The 18619-nt window shown below is 46.5% G+C and overlaps 1 protein-coding gene across 5 annotated transcripts in view; it reads right to left on the bottom strand.

Moving 5' to 3' along the window:
* Positions 1 to 6939: 6939 nt before the first annotated feature.
* Positions 6940 to 18619, bottom strand: part of Zscan2 (zinc finger and SCAN domain containing 2) — a 34643-nt gene continuing 22963 nt past the window's right edge. For all 5 annotated transcript variants that reach the window (XM_010621106.3, XM_033761095.1, XM_010621105.3 and 2 more), the window contains exon 3: positions 6940 to 9969. In XM_010621106.3, coding sequence (XP_010619408.1) covers positions 8582 to 9969 — 1388 coding nt within the window. In that variant the 3' untranslated portion in view covers positions 6940 to 8581. The remainder of the gene's footprint in view (positions 9970 to 18619) is intronic.

Here is an 18619-nt window from a genome sequence, read left to right as displayed (position 1 = left end):
GATATCTCTTGCTGGGTCCACTAGCCTGAAAGCCTGGCTCAGCAGAGCCAAAGGGACGCTGCTCTCCTCCCAGCCATGCTCACCCGGCGGGCAAGAGGCGGCCCAGGCCTCAAGTGACAGCTACTCCTGCTTACTAAGGTCTTGCAGCTACGGACGACTCAGTCCCACGGAACTCTTTCCGCAGCCACATAATGTCCCCACGCTACACTCAAACCCCAGCAAAGACCCACATCTCTAGCATTCATATTGCCAGGAGACACCGGAAACGGAAACAGACCTCACTCAAGGACTCAGTATTCTCCCAAACTACATTTCCCAGAGGGCTCCGTTTTTAGACTGATAGCAGTATCAACCTATAAGATATGACCATCTCAGGTTTCTATTTGCTTCAGACGAATCATTGACGAGGGTAGGACTTTCCTACGAGATGGTTTAGGAGTCTAGAGCCCTGTAGTGTGTAGCACCTGAAAAGTGTGGGTCCTGTAACCTAGAGGAGATCTGGGCCTCACCCTGCGCCGTGCTACTGGCACTGAGAGTCAGGGCCCTGTACGGTTTCCACTTACGGCTTTATGGCTTCTGAATAAACTGAGGCGGCTCTGCCTGAGGTCACAGTTAGTATGGCACTGGGATCACAGCTCAGAGTCTCTGTCACTTAAAAGTGTCACTGGGAGACTGAGGCAGGAGGATTGCAAGTTTGAGCCCAGCCTGAGCAATTTAGTGAGGCCCTGTCTCATAAGAAATGGAAAAGGACTGTGGATATAGCTCAGTGTAAAGGCCCTAGGTTCAATCCCCAGTTAATTAATAATGTATTTGACGCCTGCTGGTAATGCTTCACTCCTACCATCTCCCTCCTGGCCCAGTGTGTACACAGTCGTGGTTGGTTCAAGATAAGTACCATTGATACTTATTCATTCAACAATTAATTGTAGAGCATCTGCTTGGTCCATCACTGGACCAGGGCTTGAATAATGCTGTAGTGGCAGAAAAAAAGCAAAATACTCCTTGGTTTCCACCCCCATTACTAGTTGTGAATAAAAGCTATGCATATGATCACTCTATTCCTTCGTCTCCTCAAATTTATATCAATTTCATATTAGGGCCGGGGATTTAGCTCAGTGGTTCTGGCGCCTGCCTTGTAAGCTCAAGGACCAGAGTTCAATCCCCATTAGAAAAAAAAAAATCATCTTTTCACTTTTATCTTGTCTTTTTCCTTTCATACCTGGTGAGATTGGGCTATTCCAGTATATTTTTGTGGTCTTCATTCCACTTTAGCCTGGTGATCACCACCTTGCTGGAGGAAGGCCCACACGGACAGCTGTGTTGTGGGCCTTTCCCACTGCACTCATCCTGTATGGTGCCCTTTCTTCTGTAAACCTTGACTGCTTTGCCAGTCTGCTGACCTTTACAGCTTCTCTACCAGAGCTTCAGGGTCCTTACAGGGAGGCACAGGTTGGACATCACACTTCTCTAGCAGATCTCTGCAAAGAGGGAAAGAAATGCTCTTACCATATTGAATGCCTTTCATGGTTCTCACTCCCATCAGAAGTCAGAGGGACTGAACTTCATTTTGGCTGCTACAAAAAAGATGAACAATACTGGGGATTTAGCTCAGTGGTGCCTTCACCTGCCTCAAAAGCACAAGGTCCTGAATTTGACCCCCGGTACAAAAAAAAAAAAAAAAAATGATGAGCACACTCCTTCCTTTGAAGGGGTGTAATCCAGCAGGGAGTGCATCTTCTAAAATACTGCTCTGAACAACCCAAACAACTCCAGAGTGGTATTTTCTGCATTGAATTCCAGTGTGTTGGGAGTGTCTGGAAAGTAGCACTGGAGAGGCAGGGGGAGCACAGGAAGGGACAGGTGCTGCCCTAAGGAAGAGGGGAAGGGAGCCACTCTAGGCAGTGTGATCAACCATGGTGAAAATTTAAATAGAATAATATATTACATTAAGACAAATTGCCATGAATACCCCTCAAAGTATCCCTTGGTTCAAACACACTTATCCCATTGCTCTTGTGACTTTCTGAAGCAGTTCTAGAAATTCTTTCTTGAGTGCCTTAGGAGGTGTGGTCAAAAATGAATGCTTGGGCTGGGGATGTAGCTCAGTGGCACAGAGCCTGCCTAGCAAGTGTAAAGTCCAGAGTTTGATCCTGGTACTCCCCCCAACACACACACACACAAAAGCTGCTGCTGCCAAGGCATCCCAAGGAAAGGCAGCTCATAAAAACATCACAGCACAGCCTCATTCTCCTTATTTACTGAATCTGGCACTGGGCAACTTCCGGTTCATCCCAAAGTTGAAATACCATGAAAGTCAACATTTTACATCAATTCAGGACATGGAAGAAGCCATGACAGCACAACTAAAGACACTCAGGAAAGAGGACTTCCAGAGTGGCTTCAGAAAGTAGCAAAAATAGCCGGGCATGGTGACGCACACCTGTAAATTCCAGCACTTGGGAGCTGAGCCAGGAGGATCGCTGTGAGTTTGAGGCCAGCCTGGGCTACATAGTGAGTTCCAAGTCAGTCTCAACTATGTAATGAGACCCTGTCTCAAAAACCAAACAAACAAAAAGAAAGTAGCAAAAATGATGGGATGAGTGTATGTGAGGCAAGGGGAGTATTAGAGGGGGTTCATGGCAATGTGTCTTTTACTGTAACAAATTTAAGCAGTCACCATATTTTTATGAAACCACACATAGGGCACAAGGGCACAGTGCCCACTCCCACTTCCCAAGCCAGACAGTCTGTTTCTTCAACTTCCTCACAGTTTTCTGGTTTGGTTTGATTTTTTCAAGTTTTGAGTACAGAGCTCTGCTGTCTCATCTCTTCCATAAAGGTTTCCAGGTCAATGCCTCAGTTTATTCTTTCCAAATTAACATGACTAAAAATATTTAAAAGCAGAACCGGCATGAGCTCAGTTACACTAACAGGGATGGAAAGCCAGTTCGACTCAGCCACTGTCTCCAGATCTCCTTATTACTAATAGTTTCTTTTGTTTTGTTTGAGACAACGCCTTTAAGTAGTTCAGGGTGGCCTTGAACTCACAGTGATCCTGCCTCAGCCTCTGGAGTGCTGGGATTCCAAGCATGTGCCACCACACACAGCTCGCTCACATAATTTTACTTCCATTTCCCTCATAGCCCTGGGCTGTTTCATCAAGAGGGTGAGAAAAGGAAAGACTGATTTTCTGTGCAAGGATTTAGCAAAGCTTAATGGAGTCTTCCTCCACGTGACCATCTCTAGGGCCAGCTGTGAGAGATCATGGGTACCGCAGGCCAGCACAGGGGCCCCTGTTCAACTCCCTGGCTGAGACAGGACCCCATGAGGGACAATGAGCCAGGAAAAGAGATCACCAGCCATGGGCTCAGTTAGATCAACTACAGCGTGGAGAGTCCTGCTACAACCAGGGAAGGGACTAAAAATTATGCTCACTGCAGCAGCTCATACACTAAAACTGGAATAGAGATTAGCTGGGCCCTTGCTCATGAATGAATGGGGATGACATGCAAATTCATGCTGTTCCATATTTTTAAACAAATAAAGTGAATTATGTGTACAAAAAAAAAAAGTAGTTAAGCCCTGTGTGGTAGTACATGTCTGCAAACCCAGCACTCTGAGGCTGAGGCAGGAAGACTGTGAGTTAGAGCCCTGCCTGGGTAATTTAGAGATTCAGTGAGACCCTTTCTCAAAACAAAAATTTTTTAAAAGCCTGGGAATTGGGCCAGGGGTTTAGCTCAGTGGTTTCGCCACTCGCTTTGCAAGCAACAAGGTCCCAAGTTCAATCCCCAGTACCCACTCTCCGAAAAAAACAAACCTGGGATGTAGCTTAGTGAGATAGATCTGAGTTCAATAACCATAGCTAATGTATCATTTTCATTTTACTGTCCTCTTCTTTTGTCCTTTTGTCCCTATCAGGTACTTCTCGGGGCATTAACAGTATAGTGGTGTGGTCTGAGTTGCTCTGAGTTGCAGGGTCCCCTTCCTCTCACTGCTGAAGCCACCTGCTAACCTTGCAGGGCTGCTGTCAGGGTGAATGAGGTAGCAGGTCAAGGGCTGAGCACCAGGCCTCACACTTTATCTGCTCTGTCCATCTTTACTGCAAATAAAGTTTATGGCAAACCCTAAACAGAAGCCAAAGGGAAATACATACTATGAAAACAAGTCATCTCATTAGGACAGCCTCGAGTTGTAATTAAAAAAAGCAAAGATGCCGGGTGTGGTGGTGCACGCCTGTAATTCCAGCATTCGGGAGGCTGAGGCAGGAGAATCGCTGTGAATTTGAGACTAGCCTGGACTACACAGTGAGTTCCAGGTCAGTCTCAACTACATAGTGAGACCCTGTCTCAAAAAACCAAAAAAAAAAAAAAAAAAAAAAACAAAAAAAAAAAAAAAAAAAAAAAAAAGGAAAACACAGACTCTGACCCAGAGATTTAGCTACAGTAGGTAAGAGGTGTGGTTCTCCACTGCCTTTTGTGACATTTCAAAAATACATCACTGGGACACTTTTCTATTTATTGACACTTTGGATTGTACCTAGGGCCTTGAAGATGCCAAGCAAGTGCTCTACAACTGAGATACATTCTCAGTCATTTTTAGTTCTTGTATCAAGTCAGGGGCTCTTTAAATTTCCCAGGTTGGCCTTGAACTTGGGATCTTACTGCCTCACCCTCCCAAGTTAGCTGGGATTATAGGACCAATGCACCTGGTTTAATTTTTACATGTGTCTTCAGCTGTGTAATTCCATGGGTAAATACTGAAGTTACAACTTAACTTACATGTGTCATCTTACCAGAGGATGGTACAGGGAAACTGTTCTCCAGGCTATGGTTGTGGGATTCACATGCCTCTTGCACGTAAATGCATCTCAGTGAAGAGAGGCAGCTGGCAAAACCCAACTGAGCTGCTATCTTGTGCACCGACCCAGGGTGGCAGACAGCTGTGAATCTCAGGGTAGGCATGAGTGTGAAAAACAGAAGAGGTGGGGGCAGGATCAAGTAGGAGCCTTAGGTATGGATAGGAGCATGCAGGGGGCACAGCAGGGTTGGGCCTCCCAGACTCAGAAAGGCTTCTTGGAGCCAGTGGCAGGCTGTGTCTCAGAACAGGCAGATGCACCACTAGTGGGGCCCCCAGTACCCAACAAAGGCAGCAGAGCGCAAAGGAACTGAGGCAGGGCCCTGCTGGACACAGGAAGGAGTTGCTGGGCAAGAATGTGGAGAGGCATACTGGGGTGGGGACCTGTGATGAAGTTCCATGCAGGCCCTACCGTGAAGGCCGGTGCTGTCCGGGGAGTGTGACCTTTGGTGACAGGAACCGCAGGAAGCCACAAGGTGCTGAAGCTGGGCAGGGACAGGCTGAGGTCTGCATCATAAGACAGAGGCTGGAGCAGCAGGGTGGGACTAGGGGCTCTTGGGGAACCAGAAAGGGCTAATGCTGGGGTCAGGCAGAGAATGAGTTAGGCCAGGGGCTCTGGGCCCAGGAGCTGTGATGCAGCCAAGTGCAATACGCAGGGTGTGAGGAGGGAGGAGCTTTGGAGGACCCCCATGTTTAGGGGTGGGGGAGACTGGGGGATGATGGCACTCACAGGAAATGTGAGGAGGTGTGGCGGTCCAGCCGTCAAAACACGAACATGCCTGAGTCGGGGAGTGAGGATTGAGAAAGGAAAGAACACTCAAGCCTGACCGGAGACGAAGAGAAGTCTGATTTATTTCACAGAAACAGCTCCTTTTATAGGTTCACATCAACAGGAAACAGGAAGCACCAAGCAACTATTTGTATCTTTTATGCAAAGACCGGATTTTCTGACTCTTTGCAAAGAACATCAGATCTTTGGCTGTCTCCTTGAGTTTCTCCCATTGCAGCAACAAGTTTAACAAGCAGAGTCCTAGAATGTTACAGATTGTATCAATGCCTTGAGTGTAGAGGTGAAGAAGTTTCCTTTTAAATGTCAAACTCCTAGAGGGCCATGGCGGGGCTCCCACAAGGAGGCAGCCAAGGCCACTGAGGCCTAGAGGAACAAGTCCAGGAGGGAACTCCAAGAGAGGGGAGACTGGACACCAAGCAAGGCCAGTGTCCCAGAGAGTGACACCATAGGCAGAGGTCCCCATGTGCTGAGGCCCATCCATCTGAAGGCTGAGCTCAGACGGAGGAACTGGGGGTGACACAGGGGCACCAGCCTGGGTGTCCACACCACAGGGTCAAGGTCCTCGGATGCAAGAAATTTTAAGGGCACAGACTGGGAGCAAGAAGTGAGTGAGGTGATACAAGAGACTTGCTGAGTGAGACCTCAGGCTGAAGCAACTGCTTTTTCTATTTACTACTTATTATAGATTTCTGGTCCCAAGGCTGTTTGAATGAGTGTGCATGTGTGTAAGCAGTACTGGGGATTCAACCTAAGGCCTCTACACTAGCTATGCCTCCAGCCTTTTGCGGGGGGGAGGTGGCCTGGCTAAGTCTCTCAAGCTGGGCTTAATTTTTTTATCGTCTTTTTGAGATAAGGACTTGATATGTAGTTCAGGTTGGTCTCAGATGTATAGTGATATTCCTGCCTCAGCCTCTCAAGTACTAGCCTAATTCTGCCAATTCCAGCTTATCTTACTATTCCAGGATATTTTTTATTTCTACCCGGTAAGTAGGAGAGAAAAAATTTTTTTCAAGAAGCTCAATATTGCTGGGTGTGGTAGCGCACGCCTGTAATCCCAGCATTCAGGAGGCTGAGGCAGGAGGATCACTGAGTTCCAGACCAGCCTGGCTACACAGTGAGTTCCAGGGCAGTCTGAACTAGATAGTGAGACCCTGTCTAAAAAAAAAAAGTGCTCAATATTAACTTTCAAGATTTAAAGATCTTCAACTCAAGATTCCTCTAATTCAGCTGCGAATTTAGCTCAGTGGTTCCACTGCCTACCTTGCAAGTACAAGGTCCCAAATTCGAACCCCAGCACCAAAAGAAAAAAAAATCCTCTAATAATCAAATTTAGGAACTAAAAAAACAAACAAAAAAACCTCAGTATCAGCCACAAATCCATCCTGCCTACTCCTCCTCCCTGACAAGGCAGCTCCTACATCTTCCCAGAAAGGAATCCTCCTTCTGGCCGGCTATAGGACTTCTCATTCCTGAGCTTCCCCAGCACCTAGTACTCAGTGACCATTTGCGAAATATGTGAAGGGACAGAATCAAGGATGGGCATTGCACATCCTCACGTGTTAGCTTAACCACCACCACTGCCTAGCACTTCCTTCCGTGGCTAACGTAACTGATTCTGGATAGAAATGATTGCAGTAGCCTCCTCGGGATGCCATCCAGCTCCTTAGCCGATGCAGCTGTGCTGAAGTCCCACGGACAGACTGAAAGTGGGGCTCACAAAGAGCAGCAGCCAGAGTGCAGCTTATTTCCCTCAGAGGTCCTGGCCGCTCTCAGTGTGAGGCACAAGGTGTTGGGGGTATTGGGGTCAGGGTCTGAACAGTCAAGTTCAGGTTTTTAACATACATTAGAGGACAGGCTCAGGGAAAGAATGGGAATCCATTTTACTAGGCAATATGGAGCTCCCACCCTGTAATAACAAGACCCTCGTCCCTGGAACCCAGGCCCCAGGAGTAGAAAGTGGCTTCACATCTCCGAGACACCCCATCTGCTCCCTTCTTTCCTCCTAACCAACCCCATCACCTGCTGTCATCCCGACTTAACCGTCTTATGGTTCCACAGCCCAAGAACAAAGCCCTGGGAGCAGCCAGGATGACAAGGGAATCTAGCACAAATTCCTAACTCAAGCCAAGAGCTCTCCGGGGGATTTGCTGTCTGCCCTCAAAGTCGGTACTTTCTTAAAAATCCTTTTCTTGGTATCCAAAAGCTACCTAACAAATACCTGAGCCTCTGTATAGAAAATGATGACATAACGAAGAGGAGGCAAGTACAGAGTGTTCAGAACCAAGAAGGCAGCAGGCAGGGCTGTGTCACCCTTGATGACAGGAAGCCCAGCCAACAGCAGGCAGCTGGGCTCACAGACCTCACACCCTGTACTCTAACCCCAAGGGAATGAGGTACCCACTGGCAGCCATCTCACCAGCACCAGAAATGAGCCCGAAGACCTGCATTCCAGGCCACACTTCCTCCCTGACACATTCTGGAAATCGAAAAGGGCTTCCCCTTCACGTGGGTGACAGGACTGCAGAAGGCCCACCACCCTGAGCCAAAACCTATGCCCAAGACACCAGAGCCAGGAAGCCAGGGGGCCCAGGAATGTCATCAGCTCGGGCACCAAGTGGCAGCAAACCAACCAGAACTGCAGGACAAACGGCCCAGTTTCTCTGGAGACTCAGCCCGTGTGGAGAATATTACCGAGGAGGAAACCAAGGCAGAGAATTAGGAGAGCAGGCCAACAACATTGTGAAGGTAACAGAAAAAGACCCAACTTTCCAACCTTCCAGCCTCTGAGGTTCTTAACTGTGGGGGCCCCGACTCTGGACAAGCAAGGTGCCAGCCTGGTAGACACTGGGATGAGGTGGAGGTAACTGCCACCATTTGGAACAAATGCAGTGCAGCCCCTCACTCTCCACAGCGGTCCCCTCCCTGCACCCTGCCACCTCAGTACAGTTTCTCTTTCACATGAGTCCTCTGGTGTGTGATGAAGTTGGAGCTGTTGCTGAAGCCCTTGCCGCACTCAGGGCACTTGTAGGGCTTCTCGCCCGTGTGGATGCGCTGGTGGATGATGAGCACCGAGTTCCAGCTGAAGCCCTTGCCGCACTCGGGGCAGCGGTAGGGCTTGTCCCCCAGGTGCGCCCGCTGGTGCATGAGCAGGATGGAGCTGCGGCTGAAGCTCTTGCCGCACATGAGGCATGGGTAGGGCTTCTCGCCGGTGTGTGTGCGCTGGTGCACCACGAGCTGGGAGCGCTGGCTGAAGCCCTTGCCGCACTCGCTGCACGGGTAGGGCTTCTCGCCCGTGTGCACGCGCTGGTGCTTGATGAGGCTGGAGTTCCAGATGAAGCTCTCGCCACACGTCAGGCACTCGTAGGGCTTCTCGCCCGTGTGCGTGCCCTGGTGCGCGATGAGGCTGCAGCTCTGGCTGAAGCTCTTGCTGCACTCCCCACACTTGTACGGCTTCTCCACCAGGTGGGTCCTGCGGTGCGTGACCAGGTTGGAGCTGCGGCTGAAGCTCTTGCCGCACTCTCCGCACTGGTAGGGCTTCTCGCCCGTGTGCGTCCTGCGGTGGGTGATGAGCGCCGAGCTCTGGCTGAAGCGCTGCCCGCAGTCCGGGCACGCGTAGGGCTTCTCGCCCGTGTGCACGCGCTGGTGGCGGATCAGGTTGGAGTGGTAGCTGAAGCTCTCGCCGCACTCCTTGCACGCGTAGGGCTTCTCACCCGTGTGGATGCCCTGGTGCGTGTTGAGGCTGGAGCGGTTGCCGAAGCTCTTGCCGCACTCCAGGCACACGTAGGGCTTCTCGCCTGTGTGCGTGCGCTGGTGCGCGATGAGGTTGGGGCTGCGGCTGAAGCTCTTGCCGCACTGGGCGCACTGGAAGGGCTTCTCGCCCGTGTGGATGCGCCGGTGGGTGACGAGGTTGGCACTGCGGCTGAAGCTCTTCCCGCAGTCCCTGCACTTGTAGGGCTTCTCCCCGGTGTGAGTCATCTGGTGGCGGCTGAAGTTGGAGCCGTCACTGAAGCTCTTGCCGCACTCGTCGCACTTGTAGTACTTCTCCCCGGTGTGGGTCCGCTCGTGCGTGACCAGGTGCGACTTCCGGCTGAAGGTCTTCCCGCACTGGGGACACTCGTAAGGCTTCTCACCCAGGTAGGTGCCCTGAAGGCCTATGAGCTGGCCGACCTCCCTGCCCTGGGCTGGAGCCTCCCTGGCGGCGTCTCCCCGGGCCCCCTCCGGGCCACAGTCTTTGTCCGAGTCGCCGTCCCTCTCGGAGATTCCCGAGAACATCTCAAACTTGTCCGGATTAGAGTTCTCCCCATTCTTTCTCTGTATCTCAAAATCTGAAATGATGGAGACAAACAAACAAGGTCCACTCAATCCCCTAGCATGAGGAGAAAAGGAAACCAAAGGGGAAGTTTTAACTGCAACTTCTAATGAAATTAACTAGAAAAAAGAAAAGAAAAGAAATAGACTTGAACATCCTTAACACTTTTAAAAAGCAAGCAGGTATGGATCTGGGGCTGGGGTTCAGTAGTACAGCCTGGGCTTAGGATCCAGGAGGCCCTGGGTTCCATCCCCTTCAAAAAAATAATCCAGGTTTATTTCCTACTAACTGTATATTTAGCTGTCCAGCTTCATATCTTCGTGATATTCACTGAGATTTTTAAAGATTTTGGTTTCATGTCTTTACCTGTTTCTCTATTGGGAAATGGGGTCATGTGGGAACATGAAAATCCTCATTAGAGGACAACCAGTTACACGATGACCTCCAACACTCACCACGGTGCTGATGCTTAGTAGGTGTTCAGTTACATTTGGTAAATGTATGAACAAGTTTTTCTGTTGCTATCACAGAAGTATCTCTAAGGGCTCAACTCTTTTCAAAAGTTCATAAAACATTTTGCATTAAAATGTGCGTGTTGGTTACCCGGGTGTTCTTCTTTTTCCCCAGTTAGTGAGGATTGAACCCAGGACCTTCACAATGAGCTGTATCTGTAGCCCTCTTCTATTTTGAGACAAGGTTTCCCTAAGTCACTGAGTTGCCCAGGCTGGGCTCCAATTTTCAATCCTCTTGCCTCAGCCTCCCGAGTACTGAAACCCAATTACCTGACATTTACCTAAGACAGGGATAAGATGACAAAGCCTTTGGAACAAGGACTCTAGGTGTCATACACAAATGCCTACAAACAAGTCAGTGAGCAGTTAATAGGGTCCTTCTGTCTTCAAGGGACACCACAGACAGACCTTTAACTGGTAGTGCAAAACACCTGTCTTACTTGAACCTGTCACTCTACTGCCAGGTGCCTGGCAAACATTTGGGTGAAGAATCTTTAGGAAGGACCCCTGGAAAAGTATAGTTCCTTGCTGAGCACCCTAGCATGAAAGGAGACCTGCTGGAACAGCTGTAAGCCAGGCTCGCACTGTTCTGACCCACAGGGAAAGTGTTTACTGAACTGTGCTGGTTTTTAATGGCTCTGGCTGATACTGAAGCACACGTGCAGTACCATCAGAAACTCGCAGCTGCTGGGAACGTTAATGTTGCCAGGAAGTTGTTGCTGACATTGTTTATACCACACAATGTCCTCTCAATGAGCCCCAAGAGGAAGTTTTCCTCTTAACCTTAATACCAAAGACAGCTGCTCTCTTAAGCAACTGGTTGTGTTCACCTGAGGCCCACAGCTGTAGCTCCCTTTTTGCCTAGCCACCCTGGAAGCTTACAGCCAAAAGTTCATAAACCAGGTGTACGCAGGTGTGGTGGCGCACACCTGTACCCCAGCCGTGGGGGGCGGTGCGAGTTCATGGCCAGCTTGAACTGCACAGTGAGACCCTGTCTCAAAACAAAACACACACATGCCACCCTACCAAAAAACCTTATAGCAAGAACACTAGGTAATTTTATAGCATGTATTTTTGGCATACTTTCAAGTTTTCCTCCTATTTTCTTGTTTACTATTTCTTTGCTGTATTTCTATTTTTTGTCCTTTTCTTTCTTTGTGCTATATTTCTAGAAAGTATCTCCAATACCCTCTCTTTAGAATTCTAAAAAGCATACAGAAATAATAATTTCACTGATAAAGAGGAGAACCTGATTATTGCTCAGACCTAAAATCATACCTCCTGAGAAAGCAGGGAAGACAATTAGTAAAACAATTACCCAAAGTCCCAGTCACATTTCCATTACCAAAGCTAATAAATGGTTTATTTAAGGTCGATGCTCAATTCATTGACCATCAGTTCACGACGTAGGCCTGCCTCTCTGCACCAGGGCTGGGATCCACTCATGGCTTTAGTCAACGTAAGATCATAGTAAGGGGCTGGAGATCCAGCTTAGGAGTAGCCAGAGTGCTGAGCATACTTAGACCCTAAGGTTCAAACCACAGCACCAAAAAGGACACCACAGTTAAACTCAAAAGTAGCCATATAGGTACGTATATTTCATATCACATTCACATATATGCTGATATTCTCAAGATTCAAGTAATTGTCCTGCAGCCCACTGCTCAGACCTCCAGGGGATGCATAGGTGTGATCAAAAATATACTGAACATTAATTTATTTTTGAACGTTAAATTATTACATTAAAAGACACACTACTATTAATCTTCCTTGTGGGAAACACACTAATCCCATCCTTGCCACTTTCTGGAGTAGCTTACAGAAATTTTTGTCAAAAACGTCACGGTGGGTCCTCATTCACCTTATTCACCAGATCTGACACTGTGTCACTTCTGGCTCTTCTCCAAAGTCAGATGACCACGAAAGTCACATTTCCATTACCAAATGTTTTGAATCAATTCAGGGCTTCAGTAGAGCTACAACAGTGCAGCTAAAGACACGAAAGAGGACTTCCAGAACTGCTTCAGAAAGTGGCCAGAATAATGGGATGTGTGTCTGAAGCAAGAGGAGTATGCAAGGGGAGTTCATGGCAATGTGTCTTTTACTGTAATACATTTATTTAAATATTCACTGTATTTTTTCATCAAACCATGTATAGAAATCATGGCATGGTGCCCACATCCCCTTGGACAGGGCCAGGCAGTTTCCTCAACTCACTGCAAGAGTGTTTTTTTGTTTTTGTTTTTTTTTGGTACCGGGGATTGAACTTGGGTCCTTGCGCTTGCAAGGCAGGCCACCAAACTGCTGAGCTAAATCCCCGGCCCAAGAGTGTTTTTTGTTTTGTTTTGTTTTGTTATTGTTTCTTTGAGAACTCTGTCTTCTCTCTTCAATAAAGGTCTCCAGGTCAAAGCCCCAATTTATTGTGTGCAAACTAACATGACCAAAAAACATTTTTGGGGATGACTTTGGTAACTAGTCTCTTCCGAGTAAGTGACATTTGCTAATAAAATCACAGACTGGTGGGTTTGGGTGTGAGCTTAGAAAAACAGGAAACAGAAATAAAAATGCAAACTTCATTTTCAGGGCCGTTAGGAGGAGGGTGTAATTCACTGACACCAAAATACACTCAGGGCTCCCAACACAGCTGAGATTGGTGGAGCACTGAGAAGGGAAGTGAAGGGAACACTGGACATGTGCTTGCTCAGAAAGCTCAGGAAGACAAGCCCTGAAGCTTCCAGCCTCACCCCAAGACCACAACAGCCCAGAAAACTGGAGTAAGCAGGGCGGGCTGCTCTGGTGCAGAAGGGCAAAGTGGAGAGGGCCATGAGCAGGGTCACACAGAGGAACTGGGGGTGCAGCAGTGTTTCCCACACGGAGGAGCCGAAGGTGAGAGCATTTCTGTAGTACAGAGGAGGAGCACACGCATTCATCAGGGGACTTTATGATTACTGAGGAAAAGTGACCATTTTCCATGCGTAAACAGGTAAACGAAGCAACCACATCTAGGAAGGAAAACCTAGAGGACAACTTGGAGAGAGAAATGTAAGCTGGAGGGCTCGGGGGAGAAAGGGAAACATCCAGATATGCAAGCAAATAGGAAGCACACAGCAAAACAAGGTGGTAGAAGGCACCGAAGAGAGCAGGACGAAATGTGATGACATGGGAATTGTGCAAAGGTTCAGAGGATTAGAGAGCATGGCAGAAACAGAAGTTAGGCAAAAGGAGAAGCAATAAACATACTGCAGTTCTCAAAAAACTACAACAAAAGAACGGGGGGCCAAGTGCTGGGCTGGAACCTAGGGCTTGCACATGCCAGGAAAGCGTTCCACCACCTAGTTGCACCCCCAGCCCATAGGGTCAGTAGTAGAAGCTGGATTTAGCATGTGGAAGGCACTGGGCTCAATCCTCGGTAAAAAAAAAAAAAAAAAACATTGAAATCAGGATGGGGGAATAAAGTGGGATGTAGGGTGTGTTTGTTGATTGCTTCATCTGTAATACTTGGGATTTCAGAGGGTAACATTAAAATTGGCAAATCATGTAATTGAAGTGTTAAGTGTACAAAATTAAACTAAGATTACTGACTGAAATTGGATAAGGAGGAGAGAAACTATCTCAGATGTTAAAACTATGAAATCTCAATAATCAAAACACTGATGGAGAAGATATAAAAGGAATTAAGATGTGCTACATACATATACCAACCACCCACAATTTAGTATTACTAATATAAGTACCGCATGCTAACCAATCGCACCACTGGAGCACCTGTGCTACTAATAAAAACATGTACTATTAATATTTTTAAAAACCTAGAAAGCAATCTGACCAAAACAAAAAACCAGCAAATGCTAGCTGGAAACAGTGGTGCATACCTGTAATCCTAGCACCCTGGGAGGCTGAGCCAGGAGGATCGCAAGTCCCAGCCTAGCCTGGGCAACTTAACAATAACCTATCAAAAAATTAAAGTGCTCAGTGACATAATGCTTTTGCCCAGCAAGCACAGGTACTGGCTTTAATCCCTGGCACCAAACACACCACAGAATTTTACTAACTGAAAGTACAGTAAGTCCCTGACTTCCGAACATTTGAGTCATGAACTTTCACAGGTATATTGTGTAAGACTCACTGTTGGCTTACGAACAAATCCAACTTAGGAACAATTCTCCTAGAAAGGAACTCATTCGTAAGTCTGGGACTTGTACTTGATGTTCCAAGATGCCAGGATGAGCTCATTTGTGGCTGTGGCAGGCAAAGGTATTGACACACACGTGTGTGTAAGGCCCAGATCTCCAGCAGAGGAAATTCAAAAAGGTACGTATTAAGGAAATGGATAGGAAAGGGTTTTATTTTCTAAATATTACTCATTTCCCCAAAACTACTGAAACAGGTAAGAAGTCCCCTTATCTATACAGAGACTTTAAGGGTTTGACTATCCTGTGTAGTTTGAAAGCTGATCAGTCTCACAAAATACATACTATGCATGTTACATTACTAATTTCACAAAGTATTAAGTGTTATAAAGGAACTGAAATAGGGTGATGTGAATACAGATAACTGGAGGGATCCTTGGAGGGGACATCTGGCCAAGACAGGCATGCTTCCCGGTTGTCTACACAGTATCAATCCATTTTTTAATTCACAGGCTTCGTTATACACAAGTTTGCTCTTTTTTTTTCTTTTTTTTCCAGTATCTGGGATCCAACCCAGGACCTTGCACTTGCAAGGGAGGTGGCGACGCCACTGAGCTAAATCCCCAGCCCGAGTTTGTTCTTGATATGACCACTGTTTGATGACAGAGAAACATATACTAGTCTGTGGCTAAATTCAGGTTTAGTCAAATAGACTGTCAGAGGTCTGTCCCTGAAACAGACTTGACGATATGCATGGTTCTCCTGCGCACTGCTGGTAGGGATAGAAGATGGTGCAGCCAGCGTGGAAAACAGTGTGACACTTCCTCAAAAAATTAAAATAGAACTACCATATGATCCAGCAATCCCACTTCTGGGTTTTTACCCAAAAGAACTGAAAGCCGTAACTTATCGTTTGTGATAGCCAAAGGTGGAGATGACTCAAATGTCCAACAGATGAAGAGCTCAACAAAATATGACATATGTAGTGAATATTCAGCTTTGAAAAGGAACGAAAGGCTGCAGGGCAGCTCAGTAGTAGAGCCACTACCCTGGCATGCATTAGGCCCTCCCTGTGTTTGATCCTTAGCCCAGGGGTGGGGATTCTGACCCTTGCTTCAACATGCATAACCCTTGAAGACAATTATACTAAGTGAAATAAGCCAAACACAAAAGACAGAAACATCATGATTCCTCTTATATGAGCTACCTAGAGTCATGGAAATCAGACAAAAGCAGCTGCATTGGGTTGTGCCTGTAATCCCCAGCTACTCAGATGCTGAGGCAAGAGGATCACAGGCCCAGGAATTCAAGGCCAAACTGGGCAACAAGTCAAGACCCTGTCTTAAAAAAAAAAAAAGGCCTGGGACCGGGTTCAATACCTGGTACTTACTGCCCTCCCTCCCCATGAAGTCTGAAAATAGAAGGCTGGTTTCCAAGGACAAGGGGAAGAATAGAGTTATTGTTTAGTGGGTACAGAATTTCAGTTTGAAAAGAGGAAAGCATTCCTAAGGAAAGAAGGAGATGCATGCTCTTGAGGGTGTGTTTTGCTTTTGCAGAACTGGGGATCAAACCCAGGGCCTCAAGCACACTAGACAAGCGTTCTGCCACTGGGCTATACCTCTAGCCCCTGAAATTAACTTTTAAAGATTATGTAAAATTCTCTGAAAGGCAAAAGATTCTGAGAAACACTTAGAAACCTAAGGAATCTAGTAAGCCATCGAATAGTCCCTTAAATGGGTATCTCCTCCAAAATTCATAAAGTTAAAGATCTTTTTACATGCTTATTATCTATATTCCTTTGTGGGGATCATGAGTATTGGTTGTAAGTACTGTTAACTCTAGTAACTCCGTATGTGTTAAGCTTCTCCAGTTGAGCAGGTAGAGTGTTTCCTTTGCGGAATTCCTGAAAGTTAGTTTCTTGTCTCTGACCTTTAGATGTGTGGTTGTCCGGGTTACTACTACTCACGGTGGGTTGTTTTTGTTCAACCTGCTTGCTCTTTTCCTGTGTGACCTTTCAGTTACTATGGTAAACCCATCCCATAATAGTTTGTGGTTTTTTGCTTTAAAAGGCCGGTGCTTGCCGGCAATAAACGCCGCCTTGATCAGACTCTTGTCTTGGCGTCCTTCCTTTCTCTCTGCCCCATCTCCACCCCGCTGCTCTTTCAGGTTTGAGGCACTGCTGGACAGTGCTCTGCGTCGCCGGCTCACAAGTGGCGCCTGAACAGGGACCTGATTGAAGCAGCGATCGGTGAGCAATCCGTGAAGCCTGCTGTCGAAAAGGGTTCGGCCGAACCGAAACAAGGACACCGCTGTCTGGAACGAATGGCGGGGAAAATCCTCGGAGAAGCAGGTACCAATGGGGCACATAGGATCTAAGACAAAACTCAGCATAGCAATTCAGTCTTTACTCAGGGAGAAAGGAATTAAGGCAAAGAAAAAGTCATTGTTTCAATTTCTTGATTGTGTGAATGAAACTTGTCTTTGGTTCAGTGATGTAGAGGAAATCACTGACGATGTTTGGGATAGAGTAGGAGGAGAATTAAATGAAAAATTAAGGAGTCATAATTCTGACAGTGTACCAGCCATTACATTTTCTTTCTGGTCTTTAATAAATGAGTGCTTACAAAAAAGGGATATACAAGGCTTAGATAAATACCTCCGCTTACCTAGTGTTAACCCATCAGATGGCAACACAAGCTCTCCCTTCCTGTTAATATCTGAATTGGTAATTTGTGATCGGGATCATTTTGGAGGGAGGGAGGTCCAGTCAGATGTGCTAATGGACTCCCCGCCGCAGGGGCCAAAGAGGTTCTTTGCCCCTCTGGTAGGAACTCTCTCTGTTTATGGGTAGGGAGGTTGATTTTTTTCCCCTCCTCAAGACCCTCTGGTTGAGAGAGAGTTCTGGTTTGGGGACAGGAGATTAAGGAGATTCCCTGACAGAGTCCCTGGTTCTTCTTTCGGTTTGGTTTTCATAAGTCATTGTCTTACATTGTTTGGCTTCTTTTGCTCCAGCCTAGGAGTTGCTCACACTTCTGCTCTGTGACAGTCAGCTGTTAGTGAAAACTAGTTTTGGTAACACTTCTTGTGCATTGTTTTATACTGCGATTATGGGGTTAACTTGCTCTTTTGGGTTAATACTGTTCTATTGTCAGCCAGTCAAATTTTAAGATGTAACAATCTAAAAGCAGAAAAAGGATACTTTAAACTGAATCAGCAGGTGGTCTCCCGGCAGGGTCGCCCTGTTGTAATTTGTGATAAGGAGGATACTGAGACCATTAAGAACACGAAAAGGACCATCAAGGTGCCCCACTCAGTGGACTGCTTGCAAGGCATTCTCAGTGTGATCCCCTTACAGTTGCTGGCTTTCCACCTTGCTGTGTTGAGAGGCTATGATGTTGATTTCCCACGGAATCTAGCCAAATCTATATCTGTAGAATAAAGAGCATCGGAAACTTGGGATGATTAAGCAACATAAGACACTTTTTGTATTTAAAACTTTGATTTGAAATATCACCCCTGGAAGCCTTTTTTAGTAAATCCTTATTTATATATCAGTTATTATTATTCCACTAAATTTGTGATTTTTTGTTAAACTGCCTCATATTTTTCCAGTACTATGTGGGGGGAGTTTGAATAATGAAATCTATATTAGAACCTGTATTCAGAAAGATTTTAGCTGTCATTTTCTTTAGTGAACTGGTTATTGAACTTCTGATTCCTTCCCTTCCATCTGGGAGGATTATGTTTTTAAACTTTTGTGTTCTTAACTTTTTAAAGTCGTTGGCATTTGTTTTAGCAGGCTTCTATTCATTCAAACCAAGGACAGAGTGGTTCATTTAATTGGAATATCTAAAGACAGTGACAATGTATGCTAAAACTTGGACATTTACTGAAGGTTTTGCTAAGTTATATGTAAATAGAAGATACTATGATTTATTTTGAAGCTTGTTTCTGTTTTGTTTTTAAATCAAACTGAAAACTTTTCTTGGATTTATATGTAAGTTTAGTTAACCTTATTTCTCAT

This window comes from Fukomys damarensis, unplaced genomic scaffold, assembly GCF_012274545.1.
Source record: "Fukomys damarensis isolate Sample0158 unplaced genomic scaffold, DMR_v1.0_HiC HiC_scaffold_7, whole genome shotgun sequence".
Taxonomy (NCBI): Eukaryota; Metazoa; Chordata; class Mammalia; order Rodentia; family Bathyergidae; genus Fukomys; species Fukomys damarensis.
This window is presented reverse-complemented; position numbering and strand designations above follow the sequence as displayed.